Here is a 27,469-nt window from a genome sequence, read left to right as displayed (position 1 = left end):
GCATTATTCAAGCTACTTCCTGGAATTCTAAGATCCAATAAAGTTTATAAACAGCAAAAGGAGCAATCAAAACATTTCACAAGCCAACACCTTTAACAGCACTAATTAATTACAGTTACCATTAATAATTTCCATTAAATCTGTTTCGACAATTTAAATTAACTCTGACATCAAATTTAGAGGGCTTTAATGAATAAATAATCTTGCAAAATAAATAGGAGAGATCTCACCCAATAAAGATGAAGATGATCACTGGGTTTCCATTCAACATCGCAACATTCAAGTGGATTCCCACAACAGTTGAGTATCCTATCTTTCCGGGTATATAACGAGACTTTCCGATCCTAACTGAAGATTTAGTCCTGTGGCACACTATAGTCCGTTTCAGGTTGACTTTGCAGTGAAGAGGAAGCTACGAGGGAACCGCATCACTCGTTGCTATGACAACGAAAGCCTCTTAACCTATGTATCGATGCGCGGCCTCGGTAAGGTATGGCTGATTCTCGCCAATCGCGCAGAAAAAAAATTTTTTTACGTGTAACGTAATGCTTGTAGAAAAAATTGCAGTCAGTTAGTAACAAAAAATTAGCTAATGAAAAAAAAAAATCATTGTCGATACTTTCAGAAATCAAAGTTGCGGTTTTTGAAATAATTTTTTTTTAATTGAAAAGTAACTCCTATTAACCCGGTTTTCACGTTTGAATTTGGGAATAGCCCCAAATAATAATAATAATAAAAATGATAAGGCAAAATTTAGAATTCTTTTACTCACTTTTCTTGCCGAAATTTCCGTCGCTCATCCACCCGAACGCATATACGTCGATGACACTTATTATCACTACAGTTTTAGTCATTTTTCACGGATTCCCATTCTATGGAATCCTCACTTGACGTTGTAGAACTATCTGATTCTCTATTACTTATTAATTGTTGTTGCTCCAACATGTGTTCCATCAGGCCACCTGCAATCCAAAATTCCTCTTCTTTTTCAATAACGTGCTTTATGCATTATTGCCAAAAAGAACGGAGAACGTTTTAGCGTGTCTATCTCTGGTGAAAAGCAAGGTACAACTGTCACAGAAGAAAAAAATACACTACAAGCCTAAACCATTGTGGGTCTCTCTCTCTCTCTCTCTTGCTTATTTATATTTATCTGGAGAGACACTGAAGGGTCATCTGGAGGAACAGCCTCTGCTGTGGGGGAGATGGCGTTGGTGTGGGTGAAAAAGAGACATTACTTATGTCAACACATTCCGCTATCGGCTATTGGAATTCAGAAACCACCCCTATCCTACGAACACGGCAAGAAATAGATATAAAAAAAAGGGGAGGGGGGTCTGGAACTGTAACCTACCCCCATAAAGAGAGCCTCTCACAACGGTATCGGCGCTGTCGTGAAAGAGGGACACTTCCTCTAATCTATGAGTGAATATCTGAATTCGTTGGAGGTTATTTTCGCGAGAAAAAAAAACCTGATTGAATATTCGTCTGGGTGTGTAGGCCTATAACTACATGCAAAACTGAATGAAAAATTGTATCGGAAAAAATTCAACAAAATGACGATATAATATATATATATAACTCTCTCTCTCTCTCTCTCTCTGAGCAATCAAGAAAAAAAAAGCACGATAGTAATATTGGCGGGGAAAATTTCTTGGAAATCACGCCAAAATGTTCTTGAGCTCGCCATGGATTTTTGATAATGGTAACCAATATTTTTCTAATTTAAAAATTTTAAACGAATATACATTGGTTCAAAACGGTATTTTTTCAGTATATTTTTCAAAATCATAAAAAAATTTGAAATATTCTATATAAATGATCATCAGAAACCTCCGATGCATGGGAACTATATTTTGCGGCGAAGGAATACACTCTCTACCTTTCTCTCCACTGCAAAGTTAACCTGAAACAAACTATAGATAACGGATAACAAATTTTACAGGATGTTGGATAATTCGCAGGATGGCAGGGAAGAATGTCTAGAGTAAGTTAAGATCATGTCCAAAGTAAGTTAAGATCATGTCCAAAGTAAGTTAAGATCATGTCCAAAGTAAGTTAAGATCATGTCCAAAGTAAGTTAAGATCATGTCCAAAGTAAGTTAAGATCATATCCAAAGATCTTTCATTTAGATCATAGTTTCCCAACCTTTTTCGTCTCATCCCCTTCTTCATAATTTTTTTCACAAAGGAAAATATTTCACCATACGATTAGTAGAATTAACAACGGCTAGTTGTTAATAGATTTCAGCAGTAAAATTGCTCTTCTCAAAAATGAGCGGTTAGTGTGAAGGTGTGAGAATGAATGCGATACTACAACTTTCTTGAGGACTATGTATATCCAAGGAAAATAGGTTTTATATCGGCCCAATTGGCATACCGAGAACCTGCAGAGTGCAAAGAAAATTTTTTTTTTTTTCGCATATTGACATGTAGTAAAGAATTTTTTTTGGATATTGTCCTTTATGGGTGGCAACAGTCCAAACAAAATGAAAGAAGCTGATCATGATGTCAACAATGGTTATTATTGGTATGAACTTTGGTGAGATCAGGATTATAGGCACTAACACAAAACAACTAACAAGATTTGAAATAATTACTTACATTCATATATAATATTCACACATGAAAATATACAATATAATTTAATTAATTACTGGCAATCAGGATATGCCAACTGCAAGAGTCTTTCAATGTTCATGGCAAGTTCTTGTAATATTTTGCCAGCTTTCTGCTGCCTGTTCTTCAGTTGCAGCCGGTGGAAGTCCTTGAGGTAGTTCTCTCTGAACCTCAGCTCTAATGCGTTCATCAGAGCTTCATAGCTGGATTGGTTCTCAGTGGCAAGCATCTATAGAACCTTGGCAGCTTCTCCTCAGAGTGTGGCGGCTAAGTGGAAGGTCTTGAGTACATGGCCCCCATCTGTTAGTAGAAGCAATAATCTAGAACAGAGTTCAGTAGATCGACCACAACGTCCTTCCGTCATATGTCGATGGCTTGATGTTTGGCCGGTTGATGTCAGCAAGGCTGGCAGGACCTGGTGAGTGTCCATGGAAAACATAGGCTTTTCTCTTCCAGCTCCAGTATCCTTTTTGAGAGCTTCTCGTTGACTGCAGCAACAGTTCCTTGTATTGGGCCCATCCTACTTTCCACCGTGGCGATGTCATTTTTTCACACTGGCAATATCTGGCTTAATGGAGGTGACATCATCTTTCATGTCAGCAATGGAGGTGGTGACATCATCTTTAATGGTGGAAATAGAGCTGGCAACATCATCTTTCATAGCTGAAATTGTTGACTGGATCTTTTCCTTGATGTCTAATTTCATATGGCCCATCACCGACATCAGCTGGTTCAGCAGTTCCCGCATCTCATGCATGTCCATTGCTCTGGTCTTTACCATTCAAGTCCTTGAATTATCCCACTTTTGACACCAAATTGTTCCGGATAATCTCTCTCACAAGCACACAAAATGGAAAACCACAAAGCAATTCACAGGACAGCACAAATTTATTTTACAGAACAGCTATGTACACATATTCACAAGCAGCGATTAGAAACATGACCTAAAAATAAAGAATGACCAATAAATAAAATCTTGTCTTCTGACTAAAATTCAACAAATTGCTCAGAGTTCTCTGCTGGTGGCACCAGTATATAGGCAAAAAATAAACCGTTCAGAAAAATCGCAATGATTCTCTTGTTATTATCTTTGCATTTCTCTTGGCACAATGACATCGCCTTCATCAACTTCCTTTTTACTGTAATTTATTGATTTTTTCAACACCCTTTGTTTTTCAGTAAATGATGACAGGTCACCTCATCCACTTTTATACTCTCTGAATGCCCTTCTCTTTTCAAGACAAAGATTACGCACATTATCCGTGAACCAGAGGGGGTGTGAGGAGCTAACCCGCTTTTTACGAACAAAGGATATGATATTGTGCAAAAAAAGAGGAGAGTTTTGTTCTGAATTCTTCCCACTGATTTACAGCATTGGCTGATACCAAGTGGTTTTTGAAAATTACAGCTGGATATGACTGGATACGTTTTACGTAAGTCTTCCATTTTTTTTAATCTATAACAATACCTAGGTATTTAATGGAGCTCACTTGTTCTAATGGTTTTTATGAAAAATGATATTATAATTAGAATCCAAATTTATAAGGTTTGAGAAACTAATGTATTTTGTTTTTAGAATATTTATTTTGAGATCATTTAAACGAAACCAATTTTGGACTTTGATTAAATCATTGTTAATAATATGATTCAATGATTAATGATCGTTCCCAGAATAAAGAAGTACAGTGTCATCCGCAAACATGATTATTTGGGCATTGAGTTCAAGGTTACAGAAATCATTACCACAAATAGTAAAATGAAATGGTCCCAAAGTAGTTCCACAAGAACTACTTTAAAAATTTACTACTACAGTAAATTTTTAGGGGTTAACCGAGGAGTCCCCCAGGGATCTGTTCTTGGCCCCCTTCTCTTTAATGTATTTATAAATAATTTATGTAATCTAAAAATTGATGGCAAGATAATCACGTTTGCGGATGATACAGTCATACTTTATTCTGCTGCTACCTATGAATCTCCCCAAATTACAGTAAATTCTGACATGATTAAAATTAGAGACTGGTTTCATGCAAATGATCTTTAACTTAATATCTCGAAAACTAAATATATTAACTTTTCTTTGCATAGCATTCCTGCCTTGAATATTGACTTTATGATTCATAAACCTGCATGTAACATTAACACTGATTGTAATTGTCATAAATTAGAACAAGTGAATACTATAAAATATCTGGGTATTTTTATTGACTCTGACATGAAATGGAAATCCTGTTCATAATCTACAAATAAAATGAAGATTTACAATGTATAAATTTTATTTTCTAAAATATTTTGTTAATCGCTCTTTTTTAATCACCCTCTACTACTCACTATTCCATTCTTACTTATTATACGGTTTACCTATTTGGGTTGTGACTATTTGACTAACTTAAAACCTATTATATCCCTACAGAAGAAAATTATAAGGCTAATTTTTAATGACTATTATACTTTTTCCATCACTCTCTTCAAAAATATGGAAATTCTACCACTTAGATACTTATATTTTTATAAATCCCTGTTACTTCTCTTTAAATGTCAATACTCCCTACCATTAATATCCACTCGATCTTCTGCTAGGCGTAACGCTACATATTCTTTGCCAATTGTTCACAAAAAAAATTCATTTCTCTTACCTAATACCTAAGTTTTATAACTCTCTGCCCATTGAAATTAGGAATGCTTCCTCTCTTTACACGTACAAGAAGTACCTCAAAAGATATTTATTGTCTATTGATGATATCTGAGTGCACTTTTAGTCTTGTTTTTTTTTTAAAGAAATCACCCCTCACACTAATTATAGTAATTGATTTTCTCCCATTATATTTATCAACATTTTAAATATTTTGTCTTTCTGACAGTAGTTAATTATTCAAATCATATTTATTATCTCTAAATTTGACATTTAAAATGCACCTGCCATGCGTTGCCACAATGAGAGAGATGTTACTATTAATTTTTTGTTTTTCCCCCTTCACCCATCTATTTGATATTCAACTATTAATTTCCCTCCCCATTTATATTTGTGTTTATGTAAAAGTGTTTATATATAGGTATTTCCCCCCTCACACATTGTACTTTTTTTTTTTAATAACCCATCATCCAGTATCTGACAGTCATGTTCACCTTGGATGAAAAGTTGTCTCTATTTGTATATGTATGTTTGTACATTTCTTTGATAAATAAATAAAATAAATAAATAAATAAAAAATAGTATTTTTCCAGACGTTGATTTTAAGGCGTTGAGCACCGACCAGAAATATCTCTGGCATATATGTCAGGCTGTATTTACAGGCGAATGCCCCCAAGAGTTGGCAAACAGAAACCCTGGAAACATCTCCCATGCAAGATGGTTGACAATGGCAAAACGAATTTTACGTTTATATATTGCATCACTTGATCAAACCCCGCAGTTGAAAACACTAGCTGAGTTTGTCATGAAAGTTTATGCTCCCTCATGCTTTACAATAAAATGTCATCCAAGAATTATTTATGCATCGCAAAACTTTTTTGAGATAGTACAATGCATCAAGTACTTGTACGATGATCTTAAGGCTATTGTTCAATCAACTTTACAGACAAGTGCTTTTATGGTACACCCAGAACATCTCTTTTTGGGAATGTTGTTTGACTCACGAAAACATATTAGATGTCTATCAAGCAAGAGGATACAAAAAGCTCGACAAACAGAGTTAAAAGCAAAGAGGGTTTTCAAACCACCACAAATTAATTTTAAGGCAGAGGACTACATAGATCTTATTAATTGGCAGTCTACAACAGTAACGGAGCCACCTCTCATAACTAACTTAAGCAACCAAGAGCTAGAGTTGATCGTTGAAACAGGAACTAGCGATAGAAAGAAGTTTAAAATTCCTTCTCACACACAAGCTGTGGAAAGAATTGTAAAAGAGGTTACAGAAGCTTCTCGGCACGTTTGTGGCTTCAAAGAGCGAGATGGGTTTATTAGATCAAGATTGCTGGACAGGAAAAACCTTCCAAAGTTTGAAACGAAGAATCATTTCACATCTGGAACTACAACAGTCCACGAATAAACATTCAATTAAGACTTTATTATCTATAACTATATAAAATATAATATTTTTGAAACAATAATGAACTAAATCTAATATTTTTGTTTTTTACAAGCATATTTTAATTTAGTTGCTGTAAATTGTCCTTTACAACCAGTCTAAAAAACTTTGCTTGCAGGTTGAGAGAGCTGCTTATAACTGTGATGCCACGTACATATGAAATAAGCCTATTCCAAACTGACAACTATAACATTCTGAAATTTTCATCAATTATCAACATCAAGATTCATTTTGAATTACTTTTTAAAAGTTAACATTTTGATATTTATAATTTTTTTTTCTGTAGAAAATAAAATTATTTTTAATTTTTAGTTATATTTAGTTTTATTTCTCGTACTCCAAAAATAGGCTTAATTTCATAAACTAAAAATTAAGTCGGGTCTAGTAAATACATATAAAGTTTTGAAATACTTTTTACCCGTATGGTTACGAGAAATTTGTTAATGAAAAAAAGTAGACTGGAAGTAATTGAAACTGTGAACAATAGACCTTAATTTGCAAAAAACTGATAATTTTACTGCTAATTCGGGAGACCTGCATGTTACATGACAGATATGATTTTTTTTTTTACTGTTAACTAATATTCTAAGCTTTACATTTTTGTACTTGAAAACAGAAATTTGCTTTATATTTATGTTTCTAAAAAAAATTTTAAATCTGCATTTTTGACAAAAAAAATTTAATTTTAGGCCCATGCCAGGAGACCTAAATATTCTTCATTTACACTGAAATTTTTTTTGGTAAATATGTGACCATAGCGACAACTTTTTATCGACTTGAAATTTTGAATTTTTTAAAAAAGTTTTTCGTGATACGCCCTATTGTATATGCCAAGGTATTCAATTGTAGTAACTATTAGAACTTATCAGAACTAATAGTACAATTGTGATTATGGAAAATTAAATTAGGGAAAAAGTGAATGTTAGTTTGGGAAGAGAAATTTATAAACTTAGTTTTTGATGTATTTATCTGAAGGTCGTTAGCAACAAACCACTTTCGGATTCTAATTAAATCAGTATTGATTAGGTTAGTTAGAGATTGCAAATCGTCAGATGAGTAAAGTAATACTGTGTCATCGACGAAAGTTATGATATTGCCATTTATGTTTAAGTTGCATAAATCATTTATGAATATTAAAAATAATAATGACCCCAAGGCAGAGCTCTGATGAATGCCTTTCACTATTTCCAATGGGGTACTTAGGGTATTGTGAATTTTGACTGATTGTGAACTATGGGTTAAATGAGAAGCAATTAGATTGAAAGCATTCTCTGATTTTGATATATGACAACTTATTTAGTAATATATGATGGTTCATACTATCAAAAGATCAAGAAATATTGTAATGAGTTTTTTAGATTTATCAATATTTTCAGCAATAAATTTAGTAAATGTTAATAGAGCAGTTTCTGTGTTTTTATCAGGAAGGAATCCAAACTTATTGTTAGAAAATAAACTGAAATGTTACAAGAAAGAAAGAATTCTATTTTTGATAATTGTTTCAAATATTTTTGAGATAGATAGATAAATATTTGCCGCTGTGGTGGTCGAGTGGTTATAGTGACGGACTTGCGATGCGAGGATCCGGGTTCGAACCCCACAGTGGTGGTCGGCTGAAGTTGGTTTTCTGTGGTTCCCAACTTCAAGGCGCAAATGCGAACCGATCTCCCCATTAAAAAGTCTCGCCACAGAGAGCAACAGTCCTACAACGATAAATCATTCAATCATAACACTTCACTCATAGTTAGAAAAACTGGTGGCAGATGGCAGCACTATACATAACAAGCATTACAGAGAAACAAAAAAACGTCACGTCAAGTTTCACTACACGTACACGCACATTCCCGCATGTACCGATTCGTTGGGGGTTCCGCGGGGGGGGGGTGTGGGTGGGGTGCATGTGTGGTGTAGCAGTAGTAGGTAGAGCCTCCAAAAAATGGCTCGGGATCCATGATGTTCTTAAGTCAGCCACCTCGTTGGGCAATTTGCCTGTTGTGGCGTTGTATTTGTATAAGGTAAAACTGAAATTGGTCTGAAGTTGTTAAAATTATTTGAATTTCCAGATTTATAAATGGGGGTTACAATAGCTGATTTTAAAGACCTCGGAAATTCACCACTAGCCATACATATATTTATTAAATCTGAGAGTATTCAAAATATTGCATGGAAGAATTTTCAAGACCTTGGTGTTGATTGTTTCTGCAAAGGATCCAGAAGTGGATAATCTTTTAATAATTGTCAAGATTTCATCAACAGTTGTTGGAAAAAGATATATTGAGTGACAATGCGATTTCATGTATTGCTTAAAATCATTCATGTTGATATTGAGTAGGGAAATATTAACAAAATGGGAATTATAAAGTTTTGGGCCAGTGGAATAGGATCAGAATCAGAGGAAAACAGCTTATTATGACCATCAGTTTTATTAATTATACAACCAATGAATCACCAATGTTTTGTGGAAGTGTTACATTTTGAAAATTGGTAGGGAAAATATTCAAGTTTAGTAGATTTTATTTTGGATTTGACCAGTTTTACAACATTTTTACAGGCTATATTTAATTGGATATTGAATGGAAATTTTCGTGTTTTATAATACAGTTTTTGCTTAATTTTTGTCAGGTGTTGTAATTTATGAGTAATCCAAGGATTTTCAGCAGTGATCTATTGTTTTTACAATTAATATATCTAGTGTGATTGTGTACTATTGTTTCAAGTTTGAGTAAATATTATTCAAAATTTTTATAAGGGTCAGTATTATTGAATGAAAAATTGTAATTTTGAAGAAAAATATGAAGTTTGTGATAATCAAGTTTTCCAAACTGGCGATTAGCTTGTTTTGGTCTGATAGTTGAAGTGGGTATACTAAAACATAGCTTACAAATTATTGCATAATGAGTTCTTCAAAAAATTCTGACTTTGAAAATGAGGGTTATCAATATAAAAAAAGAATAGTTAATTTTATTAATGGTTTGTTAATGGCAATCACCTCAGCTGTTTCCATTGCGATGGATGTAATGTTATTATAATTTAAAGATTGATTTGTGTACACCAATATGCCTCCTGAATTATTGTAATTTTTAAAGCATGGGAATAAATCAAAACCTGATATTTTATAAAAATCAGTCTCTGCATCAAAAATCCACACCTGATAGAGAATTACAATATCTGTATGATCAACACAACTGCTTATAAATGTTATAAAATGGTTGAAATTGGCCCTAACTCTTCTTATATTCAAGTGAAAACCTTAAAATTTGATACATTACTAATATTGTTTTGTTGTACATTGTGATCAATGGAAAGAAACGTTTCTAGATCCTCCAGGGTTCCCTTTTTGAAATTTAAACAGGGTTCATACTCATTTTCGTAAAAAATTTCTCTGACTTTTCCAGGTTTTCCTGTCAAATTTTCATAAAATTCCAGGTTTTTTTAAATCAAACAATTGATATAAATTAATAAAAATTAATTGTATTATAAATTATTTATATTAATTATAAAATTAATAATTTTAATTACAATATCATAATGACATCATAATTGTAGATTTTTTTACACACATTTATGCTTTTCAAATACGCCTGATGGAGAAGAAAAATGGAACACAATTAAGAAATGAAAGATTTTTTATCTTTTCTGCAACTTTCAATGCCCACAAGATTTACGCCTTTACAGTTGTTTCCTTTGTGACATAATTGGTCAAAGATGTAATTGGCTTCACTGCATCAAAATTCTTTACAGTTTGCTTGCACTCACGTAAGCGCTAGAACTGAGAAGTTTAGCAATCAGGGTTGTTCACAACTCCTTTGATTTCACATGCTTGGCATGGTTCTGAATAACTTGCCTGCCCATGTTGCTCATGTTGAGAGTTTTGCTGCAAAGCTGCCACCCTGCTTTATACGGATCATTTTTGACTGCTTGTCAATCCAGTCAGCCTACTGATGATTCAGATTTTTATCCGCCCACACAAGTTTTCTTACAATTCATTGTTTTCAAATAAAAATACCCATGTGGAAAATCAAAATATACACGTGCGTCATCTGCTGTTCCTAACTGAAGTCAACTTACGAAATTATCGCAACTGAGCTTTGTACCCATGGCTTTCTACAATGTGTAGTTATGATGTTTCTGGTAACATTATAAAAAGTTACGATAGGGTCATAGCAATACGCTTTTCCACACGGACTTACGAAATCCTTGTTTCTCCTCGGCAGTATCTATAGTTTTTGCGATATATTGCGATATTTTACAGATTATCAATATTTATGATGTTATTGAAATTCCCTTTTTTATTCAGACGGAATTTTTTTTCTCTTTATTATTTTTTATCAATCTTTTTTCCCAATCAGACAACAATAGTGACGATTTTCCAGGTCGTTGTCTGAAATTTCTAGGTTTTAAAACAAAAAATGGGTCATTTTCCCTGATTTTTTTCCCTCACTTTTCCCAGCTTTCCATGATCCGTACGAACCCTGTTAAATTTTTGTTGTTATTAATTGACATGAGATAAATCATCTACATGACTAATTCTGAACACCCCGGAGTCATCTGTTTTACGCATAAATAATTTTAACTGTCACGAATCCAACAATATGTGAAGTTGCGTTGTTGCTCATGTTGTTTAGAATAATAAAACACATTTTTAATGTATGAGCTTAAATGTTCATTAAAATAAGCTAATGTGGGTTGCAGTCTGCTGCGGATCAAAGATGCTTTTAGTTTCTTAGATTTTTGCAACTTGAGAAAATTGTCACGATTGGATTTTTTATCGAAGAGAATTAAATTTGACACTTTATTTTATTTTTTTTCATCGTAGGCACTCAATGTATAACTGTAATACTGTCCACCAGATCATGTTGCCCCTGATCAGTCAATCTTGTTTTCAATTCGGTCAAATCCTCATTTTCAGTCTCTGGAAGACCTTGGATCTCTATATTACAGCAATGTGAATATTGTTGTAGTTCACTAATTTCAATTCAAAGTTTCTTGGCTTCAGATTTTAGTTCAGAATTTTCGGATGACAGTTCTTGTTGCTTTGTTTGCAGATGAAGTAGTTGGAACTGATAGTTCTTGTTTTGGTCACTTCTGATGTTTATCTTCTGATTTTTCCTATTCATATAAATCCTTGCGAACTGATTTCCTGGTGGAATGATTTTCTTTTCCCTCCTTGATGGTCAGCAACTCTGATCTATCACCCTTTAACTACCACAAATTTTCGCACCTGAATATTGAAGCTATGTCATAGCATTATTGTGTTGGTGAAACTTAACAGTGTGCTAGTGTGGTGTGTCCAGCATTTGGCATGTTTTGTGTTTCAGTAGAAGAAAAAGTTTCTCTAACCAAAACAGTTGTAGATCACAAACTTTGGGATTTTGCATAAAACTGTACGTCATTTAAAAACTTTTTTTAAAAAAGTATGTTTCTAAAGTTTTTTCAAATTTATAGAAAAATACTTGGCGAAAGTTCTGAAAATTTGATCTTAAAAACATAATGTTTAACGTGAGTTTATCACACTTTCCAGTGAGGATTCATTCACAAATGCATTTGGGGGACCAACAAAAAATTAAATTTAAAAAAACATGTTTTTGATCTAAACCCTGTATTATAAGATGTTGCACATAATTTGTAAGTCTCACAAAATACTTTTATTACTTGTGCAATGTTTTTCTTTTTTGTGAAAATAACAAGTATATTCACAAAAATATTGTGTGTGATGTTTCTTTTAAAAATTCAAATTTTCTTTGGGTGATTTTTGCTTATAGCATGGAAAGTTTCCAACCACATTTCATGAAACTTACAGAACACTATACAACATGTAAGAAAAACATGATTCTGAAATGAGAACATTGTCTATTTGAGGAGATATGAGCATTCAAAGAAAATATAAAAATCAGAGAAGAGATGAGGAAGAATGGCATGAATTAATGAACAAACTCATTATGCTCTTCTTTCCTCACCTTTTCCTCTGCTTTTTAATTCAAATATCTCAACAAATATTGCAGTTAAAAACCATGGTTTTTTTTGTTGGCCTCAGGAGAGACAGAGCAACACTTTTCTAATTGGACATTAGAAGACAAGTGAACCATAGGAAAATTTAGATTTTTTGACACACTGTATTCACTCTGAAAACTGGCAAGGTGATTTCTGAAAACAGTCTGAGCATTTTTTAAACTAGAATCATACCTCTACAATGAACAGTTGATGAGATAGAGGCCGAATTCAGACTTACAGGATACCATGTCTAGAAAAATATATAATAATTATAGTTCAATAATCATGAAACATTAAGATGTTGACAATATAGCAAGCTGTATTCAAGCTATTTTCTGAAAGAAACTGGATGATAAGGCGTTTTCCAAAAATTATAATTTTGATTATTTTGGTCATCTGATTATTGCCTTACCTTTTGCCAGCAAACACGTTTCATGCTGAGGCACTCTTTCTCCCCCTCTTATATTGCATCAGGCACGTCTTTGCATATTTGCACAATATTATCAGCTTTTTTCTCAAAAAATATATAAAAAAAACAAAAGAAAAAATCAAAATGATAGTTTGCAGAAAACCCTTTATCATCCAACTACTTTCAGAAAAAGTAGCTTAAACATAGCTTACTATATATATATCGTCAACATACTTCTGAATTTTCACGATATTCAACTACAGCTATTATATAAGTTGCCAATCAAATTGATAAAAAATATTAATAGTTAAAAAAATATGAATACAGTCGAATCCCGTTATAACGGACACCAGGAGACCGGAAGAATCACTTCGTTATAACGAAATTTCGTTATAAAGGAATTTCAGGTCACCTAACATTGTTCCTGTGTAAACTTTTTTGGAGGATTAGAAAAGTGTTCGTTAAAACGAGATTTTTGCTATAACGGTATTCGTTAAAACAGGATTCGACTGTATATAGTTTTGATTTTTGTAATAGCACTTTTAATTTGGTTGCTGTATTTCAGAAATATGACATCCATATTTGTTATGGGCATCTTTTTTTTTCAGCCATCTTGTTGGGCAATTTGCCTGTTGTGGCCTTGCATTTGTATAAATATCTCATGCACATGCGTACTTAAAATATATTTTCCTTGAATGCTTATATCTCCTCAAATATTCAATGTTTTCATTTTAAATTTCAGAATAATGTTTTTCTTATGTTGTATAATTGAATAATTGAATGTTGTCAAGCATTCTGTAAACTTTATGAAATTTGGTTGAACACTTTGCATGGTATAAGCATAAATATGCAAAGAGAGAGAGAAGGACCTGTACTTTTCCCCATTTACATAAATGAATTTTGCAAACTAAATAGAAACTTAATATCTTTTTTGCCGACGATACAGTTCTGTATGTAGGGGAAATGGAAATAGCAAGTTTATTAAAAAAAGTAGAAGACCTTTTCATAATAAATAGTTGGCTAGGTAAAAACAAACTGCAATTATGTATTGAGAAAAATTAATATATTTGCTTAGGGGCCGTTCAACTATTAATTAAGCAAATTTTTAGCCATTTTTGACCCCCCCCTTCCCTTGTCAGCAAAACTTCGTCATCACTACCCCCTACCTCCTAACGCATATTGGTGGTATCAGAAACGTACGCGGGGGGGGGGGTCATAGGAGGATCGTGCGCCTCCCCAGATGAAATTTTTTTTTTTAAGGCAAAAAAATATTTTTTTTTTAAATTATTTTTATCAATTTCTGTTAATATTTCAATGCTATTTGAAGGCTATGAACTCAAAATTTATCTTTAAAAAACTCATTGCGACCCACTCTTCAAGCCATATATGGTAAACCCTTGACCCACAGACAAAATGTGGCCCTGAAGGTTATCTGATGTGGCATGCCCCCAAACCTAATTTTGTAAAAATTAACTAAGCTGGTAAACTAAGCAAATAAGCTAACTAAGCAAATAAAGAGATATGGAACCAATCAGAGTACGGCGCTGCGGTCGGCAACGCCTATATAACACAACAAGTGTCTGGCATAGTTGTTAGATCGGTTACTGCTGCTACAATGGCAGGTTATCGAGATTTAAGTGAGTTTGAACGTGGTGTTATAGTCGGCGCACGAGAGATGGGACATAGCATCTCCGAGGTAGCGATGAAATTTGGATTTTCATGTATGACCATTTCACGAGTGTACCGTGAATATCGGAAATCCGGTAAAAAATTAAATCTATGACATAGCTGCGGCCGGAAAAACATCATGCAAGAACGGGACCAACGACGACTGACAAAAATCATTAAACGTGACAGACGTGCAACCCTTCCGCAAATTGCTGCAGATTTGAATGCTGGGCCATCAACAAGTGTCACTGCGCGAACCATTCAATGAAACATCATCGATATGGGATTTCGGAGCCAAAGGCCCACTCCTGTACCCTTGATGGCTGCACGACACAAAGCTTTACGCCTCGCCTGGGCCGACAACACCAACATTGGACTGTTGAGGACTGGAAACACGTTGCCTGGTCTGACGAGTCTCGGTTCCAATTGCTTCGAGCTGATGTACGGGTATGGAGACAACCTCATGAATCCATGGACCCTACATGTCAACAGGGGACTGTTCAAGCTGGTGGAGGCTCGGTGATGGTATGGGGCGTGTGCAGTTGGCGTGATATGGGACCCCTGATACGTCTAGATAAGACTCTGACAGGTGACAGGTACGTAAGCATCCTGTCTGATCACCTGCACCCATTCATGTCCATTGTGCATTCCGACGGACTTGGACAATTTCAGCAGGACAATGCGACACCCCATACGTCCAGAATTGCTACAAAGTGGCTCCAGGAACACTCTTCTGACTTTAGACACTTCCGCTGGCCACCTAAATCCCCAGACATGAACATTATTGAACATATCTGGGATGCCTTGCAACGTGCTGTTCAGAAGAGATTTCCACCCCCCTCTTACTCTTACGGATTTATGGACAGCCCTGCAGGATTCATGGTGTCAATTACCTCCAGCACTACTTCAGACATTAGTCGAGTCCGTGCCACATCATGTTGCGGCACTTCTGCGTGTTCGCGGGAGCCCTACACGATATTAGGCAGGTGTACCAGTTTTTTGGCTCTTTAGTATATATATATATAAAAATTCATAACCATTCCCCTAGTCAAAGCTTATCACACTGTAACTGCCAAGAAATAAACAGAGTTTTTGACTATAACTACCTGGGCATGCCGCTTGGCAGTCGAGTGGTTAGGGAACTAGCTTCTCACTGTGCAGATCTGGGTTCGAATCCTTGTTAGAATATTATGTTAATGGACAAACGATTTATTTATTTCTGTTTTTGGTATCTGGCAACACATTATTAGTGAAGTATTTAGTTTCAGAGTTTTGGCAACAGCACAGAAAACTCAAGTCTGAACAGCAACAGATGTTGTCTCTCACTTTAAGTGTTTAAATCTCTATTCAATATGTGTCTGTCTTAAATTGAATATTCTGGTTATAATTACTTACACTCACACACATCATTAGTAACAAGGATATATCAACAGATCCAAAATAATCAGAGGTTATAGGTCTCTTCATGCTGACTGATGTGTATGTGAGTAAACAATGAGTTCCTAAGCTTAAGTCCAGTCAAGAAGCCTACAAGTGAAATTCCTAAGGATGGAAGCTGGCAAGATTTAAGTCAAGCCATTGAGTGGCAAAGGAGACTGGACACTGTGGAAATATAAGATAAAATTTGCATTAAGTTTCTATGGTGAGGTCTTATATATAGTGAATGGGAAAATGCAACTGCCAGAGAAGCCATTGGATGGTTCATCAGAAATTATTGTAAGTCAATACAAGATTGACTTGAAGGAGTATAATAAAGCAAATAACTGTGCTATGATGATTCCAACAAATTCAATGATAGAGGACACATTACAGAAAGTAATGAGATTTGACTGTGCTAGGGATGTATGGCTAGAGCTACACAAGCTATTTGAAGCCACGTCTGAAAATCAACTGTACGACATTTGTTTAGAGTTCTTCCAGTTTAAGTGGTCATCAACTGAGTATATGGCAGCAAACTTATCCAAATTGAAGAATCTGTGGAATGAGCTTAACGAAGGTTTAGAAAGTAAACAAGAAACTAAGCTTCCACATATGCTGCTGATATGCAGGATACTTGATGCTCTTCCTTCAAAGCTATCGTGCCTTCAAATCAAGTTGGTTGCTACTAAGTGAAGAATCCCGGTTCGGGCATGGATGTCTACTAACCTAACACTAACAAATTCCCTGGACGGATCATGCTGATCCCTTGGGAATATGTGATGATCACGTTTAAAAAAAAATACAGGATGACCTGAAATGTAATTTGTTTTGTGAAAAAAATAACCAAAAAGATTCTAACTTTTGCAGCAGTATTATACAGACTTAAAAATACACAGTAGAAGAAGATTTTTAAAAGATATATTTTAAGCATGGATATACTCAATTGTGACATTGGAATCTGTGCTTGGGGAGGTGCATACTATACTAACATAAATAAATTAGATTATATATATAATAAAAAATCAGATTCCCAATAAAAAATAATCCATCTAACCAAAACAAAACTGAGTGCCACACATTAACCATAAGACAAACAGAATAATAAAATTTGTAATAGCAAATGAAGAATGGTTATGGCTGATAAAGAATCAAAATCGACCATCTCAACTAGATTATGAATTGAATATCAAGTGCCAAAAACAAATAAAACACTATTAAAAAATTTCAGTTACACTGCTCCAAAAATATTGAATCAATATCAAACTACTAATCATACTAATATGAGATTAAACTATAATATTTTTTGTTTTACAAAGAGTATTGTTTTTAAAACACTAATACAATAATAATATTTGCATTTAGAAAGATATTTTTATTAGAATAACAATATTTTTCAAAAAAATCTATATTTTCAATTTATATGATCACTAATCATATACAAATACAATGCCACAAGAGGCAAAATGCCCAACGAGGTGGCTGAGAAAAAGATGCCCATAAAAATATGGATCATATATTTCAAAAATACAGCAACCCAATAAAAAATGCAATTAACAAAAATTATAAACAATATATACACATGATAAAATATCATACAATGCCCATAAAAAATACTTATGGTTGTCTTATTCTAAGTATGGATAGCTTCTCGATTTACCCCAACATGTTTATCATATTTCTTTCTAAACATGCCAATTGTTTTACAATTTACTACCTCCAGGGGTAAGCTATTCCATTTATTAACAACCCTATTAGAGAAACATTCTCTGTGGCACCATAACCTAGAATTGTCCCTTACCAATTAATACTGGTGTCCCCTTGTAAAAGCAATCGATTGATCGCGAAATAATAAATCATGGTCCATCCTGTCCATCCCATTGAAAATTTTGAACACTTCGATCATATCTCCCCAACACCTGCGTTCATCCAATGTAAACATATTCAAAAAATGAAGTCTCTCTTCATAACTGAAGCCCCGTGTGCCAATAAGGACACGCATATCTCTTCTCTGCACCCCCTCAACCAAGTCTATGTCCCTCTGTAGGTATGGTCTCCAAAACCTTACAGCATACTCCAGTCCAGGACGAACTAAGCCTCGAAAAAGTGGAGGTGTATCATCAAAGTGTAAAGAGATAATACTATGAACAGGACATAATTATTTTAATTTGCAATATTCAATGACATAATTTTTGTGACACATTATAAAAATTAAATTATTGTGCATGAACATGTGTGTAAACATTTAGAAATAGAATGGTATGAAGGTTGCTCTTTGATAGAAATAGAAAATTCATATTATAAATTATTATTGATCTCCTATAAGGACGGGCAGTCCCTTAAAGATCACAAAGTGGGTGCATGTGCATGTCCATTTTTGTTTAGCTTTGTTTATTTTTCGTGCATTTTTGTCTTGTTACCCGTCTTTCTTTCGTATTTTGTTAAATGTTCTGTTCTGTCCAATTAAAAAAATTTGGAATTTTTAAAATAAATTTTTACAACTCTGTGAATATACGTGCTATTTTTACAATAAAGGGAAAAAAATCCCAGTGAGCATAGCAAGTAAAATTTTGTGTAAGTTACAAATAATTTGCAGCTTCTTATGATACAGGGTTGATAAAACCTCTTTTTTTATTTCTTGCTGGTTCTATAAATGCAATCATGACTGAATCTTAAATGGAAAATGTGAGTTCAAGCACCGTACCTGAAATTTCAGGACAAATCCAGTACTTTTATAGAAATTTAAAAAAATATCTCAACTCCAAATTAAACACTGACTTATGTGTAAAAGTCATCTTTCAAATGTGAAAATGTCTCTCAGTTTTCATTGATATAGCACAACTCCTTCTTGGTGTTGGGATTTAATTATCTATCAATGTATTTCACTTGGAAATTGCTTTAGGTTATAAATTTTTCAGATTTAACAGAACAGAATTTTAAAGTTTAACGCCGGGCTCGAGGACTGGGATTCTTTCAACGGCATCTAAAAGGGCCCTCTGGGTGGGCAGGAAATATGAGAAATGTCTCGTCATCCCAGAAAATTTTGAAAAAGTTGTTAAAATTTAAATGGTAAAATGCCACCAACAACCTCAGTTGTTAGCCATGTTAAATGAAGAAGTTTCACTGTAAAGAAAGCCAGAGTTTAAAGAAATTTCTTCTCATTTCAGCAGCTGCAATTATTATTGACCGAAACTGGATCCTGCATCAGCATTGGTTGAGGCTATCAGATTTAGTACAAACAAAAAAATTACAATTTACAGTATGATTTCATAATAAAAGAATGATTATGATAACAAGATAAACCTGTTTTGTAAGGTTTCCATGCATCAAGGATTCTATATGAAGTCTAGTCAACAGCTGAGGTATAATGCTCTGCACTCTTTTACTTGTGAGCTCTAAAATAGATAATTTCAGTATATTAGAACTCAACTTCAAATTTTATCAAGAAATATTAATTAGACATTTTATTCATCATATAAATTTCCCAACAACTGGAGTCAACACTGACTTCTGCCTCTGATATATTTTCAAGAGCTGTGTGAAATGAGTGAGACCTTTAAATTGGTTTGGAATGCTTTGAACTTTTACAATATTTGATTATTAAAAGTTACTGGGAACATATGAAAAATAAATCCTGCTACTGATCATGCACAAAAAAGGCTAAAACTGATATGAATGATGTAAGCACTTGGTGGCTTTGTGTCCTTACAGGAGTCTATTACTAGAGAAACTGAAGTAGGAGGCACATGTATTGATCATGTTTTTTATAGAACAAAGAAAAATACTACACAAAAATTTAATGTGTTCAAAACTCAACTAACAGACCATTATCCAATATTAGGATACATTGATTTTCAAGATATAGGAAAAGTAACGAATAATATTGAATGTACTAAAACCATAATTGATTATAGTAAATTTGAAAACTTTATATCAAATATCTCTTTTAAAAACGTCTGTGATGAGAAGTTGGTCCATCAAAAATATAAACGCTTCCTAGATATTATAACACTTAACTCAAACCTGTGGACTAAAAAAAAGGCAAAAAGATCAACAGGTAAAAATAAATGGATTACAAAAGAGCTCATAAAAAAAAATAAACATCAAAGAAAAATTATATAAAAAATACAAAAAGTATCCAGGCATAATTACATATGAAATGGAATACAAAAACTATGATAAGACACTGAAAAACCAAATTAAGCAAGCCAAATGTGAATATCAAAAAAACAAATTTTTTGAATGTCATAAAGACAAAAGAAAACAACGGAAATATATAAACAACTTTGTACTCAACAAAAATAATTCAAATAAAATTCTTCCAAATCACCAAGACTCAATAACATTGGCAAATCAACTTAACATAGACTTTATTACAAGAAACCTGGATAGAGAAGATAATGAACACATGTATGAAGATGACAATGACTGTGTTTCAAATTCAATGGTCAGCATGGAAATCGAAATAACCACTTTAAAAAAATTAATAAATGATTTAAATGAACATAAATCAAATGGGTATGACGGCTAACACCAAAAATGTTGAAAATTATTGCACTATACCACATTGATATCTTAAAAAACCTAATTGATTCTTCAGTAAGTAAAAGTCATTTTTACGATGAACTTAAGTTCTCCCTTGTACATCCAATCTACAAAAAAGGAGATCCTAACAATATGGCTAACTACAGACCAATCTCAGTTCTTCCAATATTTTCAAAAGTTATTGAAAAACATGAATGGACAACTAATTAGCTTCTTAAACCATAACAACTTTATTGCATGTAATCAGTATGGATTCCAGCAAAACAAAAATACTGAAATGGCTATACTAAAAGTCTGTAATTATCTAAATAATGGTTACAATAATAACAAATATTGCATAATAGTCTATCTGGATTTAAAGCAAGCATTTGATAACGTAGACTTAAATATATTAACAATAAAATTAAATAAGGCTGGAGTCAGGGGACATGTACTTGAATGGTTCAAAACTTATTATTTACATAGACACCAAGCTGTTACTATAAATAAGGAAATTAGTGATTACCACAAAACCAAAAAAGGTGTTCCCCAGGGATCAGTGTTGGGTCCCACATTATTCTTAATTTATATAAATGACTTTTGCAAAATGCACCTGAACGGACAGCTAATCTCATTTGCAGACGATACAGCATTATATATAAAAGATGACGATATAACAAATCTTTTAATAAAAACTGAAAATGACCTTAGAAATATCAATCAGTGGATGACAAAAAATAAACTTAAACTAAACATTAGTAAAACAAAATATCAATGCATAAAAACACGAAGCATTCATCATGACACTGAAATTCACGTTAAAATCCATAGTTGTCACCCACAGGAACAACATAACTGTAATTGTGAACTCATAGAAAGAGTTTACGAGTATGAATATCTAGGAATAATCATTCAAGATGACCTAAAATGGAGTGCTCATTGCAACAAACTTGCCAAAAAACTTAGATTACACACAGTCCTGATATATAGATTGAAGTACCTAATAGATGCAGACTTTCTAAAAGATATTTTCTATGCTTGGGTTTTCTCTATAATAACCTATGGCTTATGTGCTTGGGGAGGTGCATACCAAACCAATATTGAAAAACTAAGCAACATATATAATAAAATAAGAAGTATGATAATGGACACATATCGTGAAAACAATAATATAAATAGCTATATTTTTAACATCAGACAGCTATATATTTACAGAATCATTAACTTCTTAACAAGAAACAATGAATGGTTACAGAGAAAAACAAATAGAACCTCGGTAAGACTTAAATACAAATACAAATACAAATACAAATACAACGCCACAACAGGCAAAATGCCCAACGAGGTGGCTGATAAAAAGATGCCCATAAAAATATGGTTGTCATATGTTTCAAAAATACAGCAACCCAATTAAAAATGCAATTAACACAAATTACAAACAATATATACACATGATAAAATATTATACAATGCCCATAAAGAATACTTATGGTTGTCTTATTCTAAGAATGGATAGCTTCTCGATTTACCCCAACATGTTTATCGTATTTCTTTTTAAACGTGTCAATTGTGTTACAATTTACTACCTCCGGGGGTAAGCTATTCCATTTATTAACAACCCTATTGGAGAAAAATTCCCTGCGACACCATAACCTTGCATTGTCCCTCACCAATCGATACTGGTGTCCCCTTGTAAAAGCAGTCGATTGGCGGTGTACTAAAAGTTCATGGTCCATCCTATCCATCCCATTGAAAATTTTGAACACTTCGATCATATCTCCTCAACACCTGCGTTCATCCAATGTAAACATATTCAAAAAATGAAGTCTCTCTTCATAACTCAAGCCCTGTGTGCCAATAAGGACACGCGTAGCTCTTCTCTGCACCCCTTCAACCAAGTCTATGTCCCTCTGTAGGTATGGTCTCCAAAACCTTACAGCATACTCCAGTCCAGGACGAACTAAGCCTCGAAAAAGAGGAAGAATGACTTTAGGAAAAACGAATATCAAATACCAAAAACTAAAAAACATCTCTTCCAGAAAAGTTTCTCTTTCAATGCACCTAAAATAAAGAATTTTTTCCAATCGGAGTACCAAACAACTAACAACACTAACAAAAAGCATGAAATATATCAATATGTAAAAACGTCTGAAATAATGAAAATGATATTTTCCTAGCATTATGAAATGTTTTGATTGCTCTATTTCATTTTCACATGTCCTACCAATAGCATATCTAGACACTATTACATAAATTATGTCTTGCACACTGAATCACCTACAATATATATAATTCTCGAATTTTTTGCGAAACCTTCACGATTGTGAAGTTACAATCGTCTATTTTATATTTTTTTCTCGGATAAATTTTATCCCATTGCTTTATGTCTTCATGCAAATAGAAAACCAAATAACATTGTAATGTACTTTGGTTCAAATTGGCGGCTAAACAAATAGAAATATTCAAAGGAAGAGAGAAGAAAAATATATATATATATGTATCACTCATTGTATTACTTTTATAATTATTATTTTTTCTTTTTATTTCTTATTTAATTTAATTTTTTTTTATCACTTAGTTTGCTTGTGTAAACAGATAAGATATAATTCTTATAGGCTTCCTGGAAGGACAATTGTCCTCAATTCATTGCGCTCAATTTCATATGTATATTTGTGTATTGTTAAATTAATAAAAAAAAAAAAAAAAAAAACCGCCTAAGTTTGGGCCCAGTTACCTCCACTCATCATATACACTTAAATATTATGCCTGTGATATATATATATAGAGCCATTTGGCTCATTTAGATTAAACATTTCTTTTCATTGTCTGAAAATACTTCATTTGTTTGTCACACAAAGAAAACATTTTCTTTATTTTAAAATTATATCTGAGGTGGCTGCAATGACTTTAGCTGATTTTGCAGCTGGTCAATGCCATAAGTATCATCCATAAGTGAATGGACTTGAGTATTCACAAAGATGTGTTGGTTGACATACATGGAGAATTTTGACTGAAAGTATTCATAAAAATGGTCGACAATTCACTTAGAAAAAATTATAAATTTTCATTGCTCCAAATTGATTGAAATTATCAAAGAAAACATTTTTGACAATGATCATCTACATAAAAATACACAGAAGCTTTATAATTGTTTCTCCAAATTTCACATTATACAATCATATAAAATGATATTTATGCGCAATTACGTAACATATTCATCAATAAAATTATCTTTATTTTAGAAGAATTAATAATTTGAAACTAAGCACAAAGTGCATCAAAAAGTGCTGTGCTCATTTTTAAGTTAGTGATTCTTTTTAGTTAAGATGCGACACTATTTTTTACAAAAATGGTGTGTAGGTTATGTGAGTTTTGCACCCCCCCCCCATCAACCATAACACATAAATACAATGCAGAATATCTCTTCAAAACAGGAAGTAATCAGGATATAGAAAAGGGGGCAGAAAAGGAAGATATACATTAATACCAGGTTTGTCCAAAAAGTGCATGACAACAATTTTTTGTGCATAAAACATATGAATGAAGCTAAGAAAGTGTGGTTTGATGCATGTATGCAAGCAATCCTAATGCACATACTTTAATTTTTCTCTGCCTGCAGAAGCTGCCAGTTGCTGGCAGATTGCAGATGAGTGATGAAGTATAAGTGAGTGTTGTCAGATTTTCATTTGACTGAAGTCTGATCCCTCTCAAGGGAAATTTACAGCTTTGGAAAGAGCCAGAAGTCACATGGAGCCATGTCAAGAGAGTAGGGGACCTGATGAAGCACAGGTGTGTTGTTTTTGGCCAGGAAAATGCTGAACCAAATGCAAAAAATGGGCGGGTGTATCACTGTGATGAAGCTGTCAATTCACAACATTACGAAGGCAACCCAAAATCTCTTGGTAGTACTTATTGGTGATAGTTGCGCCATGTGGTGCATACTCGTGATGAACCATGCCGCTGGAGTCAAAGTTGGTCAGCATGACTGTGGTCTTTCCACTGATGTGAAGGTGCTAATTGCTCTGACCCTAAAGAACTGTTGAACCTTGTGGATTGTTTCCATTTGGGAATCACCAAGCTTTACACAAAATTTAATGTAGTAGCATTGTTCAACTTTTTCTGCCATTTTGCCAAAAAAAATCCAATGCCACTCACACTTTCTCCCGTATGTGTGATCTGCAGCTTCTGTGTAGCATATCCATAGACCCCTGGCACAAAGGTCTAAAATCATCATTATATATTCAGTTAAATACATTAATATTTACCTTTTGTTCTGCCTCTTGTCAGCAATTAGCAGCGGTGGGAACCGCAACAAACCATTTGCATACCCAGTTTATTTTTTGTTTCCCAACATTGAATGAAATAGATGACAACAATGAAAGACAAGTTTTTCTACTTTAACATTTATTTGAAGGAAGATTCTTAGTTTTACACATAATTTTTCTAACACAGGAAGTTAATTCTTTTTGTTACAGTTTTTTTTTAGCCATGAGAAAGTTTAACAAAATGGTTAGCTATCACCAATATATTCTGTCGAGGCGCCCTTCATATTCCCTCCAACATGGGAACCACATCTTCTGATTGTGAATGTTCAGGCTTAGCATCTGCCCTTTTAGCAATTATCCAAGGAGAATGAGTCCAACTATGGTGACAGCAAGAACCTATTATCAGCAGTAAGCTTTAATCCAGGAACCGCATTGGCAAGACTCTGTCAACAGTGTCAAGCTCTCAGGATAGCACAGTAAGACACATTCCGATTCCCACCAGGCAATGACAGAGTAGCTAGAGAAAGAGATCGGACGACTCAAGCGGTGCTAATGCATGCCACTAAAATCAATGATATATGGTGACGGAAAAGGTGTTACCCAGCACACACCTCACAAGATGAAGCGCCTTAGTAAGAAACGAAAGGCTATGCTGGTATTTGAAGGAAAACCTTCCCAGCATCCATTATCAGAATAACCATTCAGAAAGTGGGATCATCGGCAGCCTTGTAAAAACTAAAACATTCTGACAAAAAAATATTTATTTGCATAAGCACACAGCATAAAATAATATTGTGCAATAATGCCATATGGAATCTGGCAACAACTCTAAATGAAAACATTGCAGACCTGACCAGGGCACAATACTAAGCCTATTGCAAACTGAGGAATTTCATGATGTTATTGACCGCAAGGTGGTCCATGGCCCACTAACGGCTTGAAGGTAAACTATTGCACTTTCATGTATATACATGGCCCCCACAAGGGGTGGGCTGACAAGGCTCCAGCCCTGGGGCCCCGGGATGATTTTCATCATTTTTTTGTTTTTTACGCTATAAATTTATCATAAAGGGGCCCGTGAAAGATCCCAGCCTAGGGGCCCTGCTTCAGGATGTGGGGGCCATGTGTATATAACTATATTTGCAAAAACATTTACAATTTAAATTTATATTGCACAATTTATATTATCATATTTTAACTGAGTTCGATGACAACTCTGCGGGATTTCCACCAGTGATCCACTGGACCCTATGATCGGGAAAGGAAGGTAAGAGGACGAGCCTCCAGCATTTCCTACACAGGTGGTAACAGAATTTAGATATGGTGACAGAAGATAGAAAAACACACACAGGTGTTTTTCTATCTTCTGTTTTGCATGACGTTATTCCCTTTGTTTGAAAAAAGCGTGTTTGTACATCGTGACCCCTCATGTATAGCGTGCGTAACCGTTATCTTGAAAAGAAAAGAGCATTCAGAGAGGATAAAAGTGGACGAGGTGATCTGTCATTGTTTACTGATAAAAGAAAGCCGTTGAAAAAAGCGATAAGGGATAAAAAAAAAAAGGAAGTTGAGTCTAGGTTGGCAGACAACATTGGCTCCGATCCAAAATCATTTTTTAGATACGCCAATAATGGATATAAGGGGACAGTAGGTCCCTCTCAATAGGACGGTCTAGGGTAGAGAGGAATGTAGGTATGTGTAGTGTCTATGTCTTTTTCACGTTGGTTTTTAATAAAGAATAGGATATTCAATGTACACAGGTGTTTTGCATGGAGTAATAAAATCCTCAACGATATTCAAGTGGAAGATGTGGAGGTCCTAAGTCTTCTAAAGAATGTATGTGTGAGCAAAGCACCAGGACTAGATGATATCTATCCTAGGGTCTTCAGGGAATGTGCTAATGAATTGTTTGGGGCCCAGTCGTGCAGATTTACAGGAGTAGTGTTGCTGAGGGTATCATACCAAGGGATTGGAAACTTTCTAATGTTGTTCCGATATTTAAAAAGGGTAGTAGAGAGGCTGTATCCAATTATCGTTCTGTGAGATGGACGAGCTCCCTCTCGAAAATTTTTGAAATTATCATCAAAATGCAGTTGCTGAAGTGGATAGAAGAGAATAATGTAGTCAGGAAATCAGCATGGGTTCAGGAAGGGGAAGTCATGTGTGACTAACCTCCTTTGCTTCTATGATCACATGACCAGGGCTTTGAGTAAGGGCAAAAATGTAGTTGTTGTCTACCATGATTTCCAGAACGCATTTGATCGGGTCCAACATAGTAAACTCTTGAAGTGTTTACACAAGATTGGGATTGGGGCAACTTACTGAATTGAACAGAATCGTGGTTGAGAGATAGATCACAACTGGTTATGGTGAATGGAGAATTCTCTGATTGGACAGCATCACTAGTGGAGTTCCTCAAGAAAGTGTCCTGGGCCCCATACCATCATTTCACTTTTCATCGATAAACTCGATCAGGGTATAGATGGGAT

General features: G+C 34.1%; 1 protein-coding gene across 7 annotated transcripts in view; it reads right to left on the bottom strand.

Moving 5' to 3' along the window:
- The window catches only part of Ide (Insulin degrading metalloproteinase), a 442,696-nt gene that overhangs the window by 110,235 nt on the left and 304,992 nt on the right, over nucleotides 1-27,469 (bottom strand). For all 7 annotated transcript variants that reach the window (XM_089232551.1, XM_089232550.1, XM_089232552.1 and 4 more), the window contains one exon: nucleotides 19,495-19,586. In XM_089232551.1, the coding sequence (XP_089088677.1) occupies nucleotides 19,495-19,586 (92 nt within the window). The remainder of the gene's footprint in view (nucleotides 1-19,494; nucleotides 19,587-27,469) is intronic.

This window comes from Pholcus phalangioides, unplaced genomic scaffold, assembly GCF_987345545.1.
Source record: "Pholcus phalangioides strain wild (caught in Gottingen) unplaced genomic scaffold, Ppha-v1.0 ptg000007l_1, whole genome shotgun sequence".
Lineage (NCBI taxonomy): Eukaryota > Metazoa > Arthropoda > Arachnida > Araneae > Pholcidae > Pholcus > Pholcus phalangioides.
The sequence above is the reverse complement of the archived record's forward strand: the minus strand, read 5'-3'. Positions and strand labels throughout refer to the sequence as shown.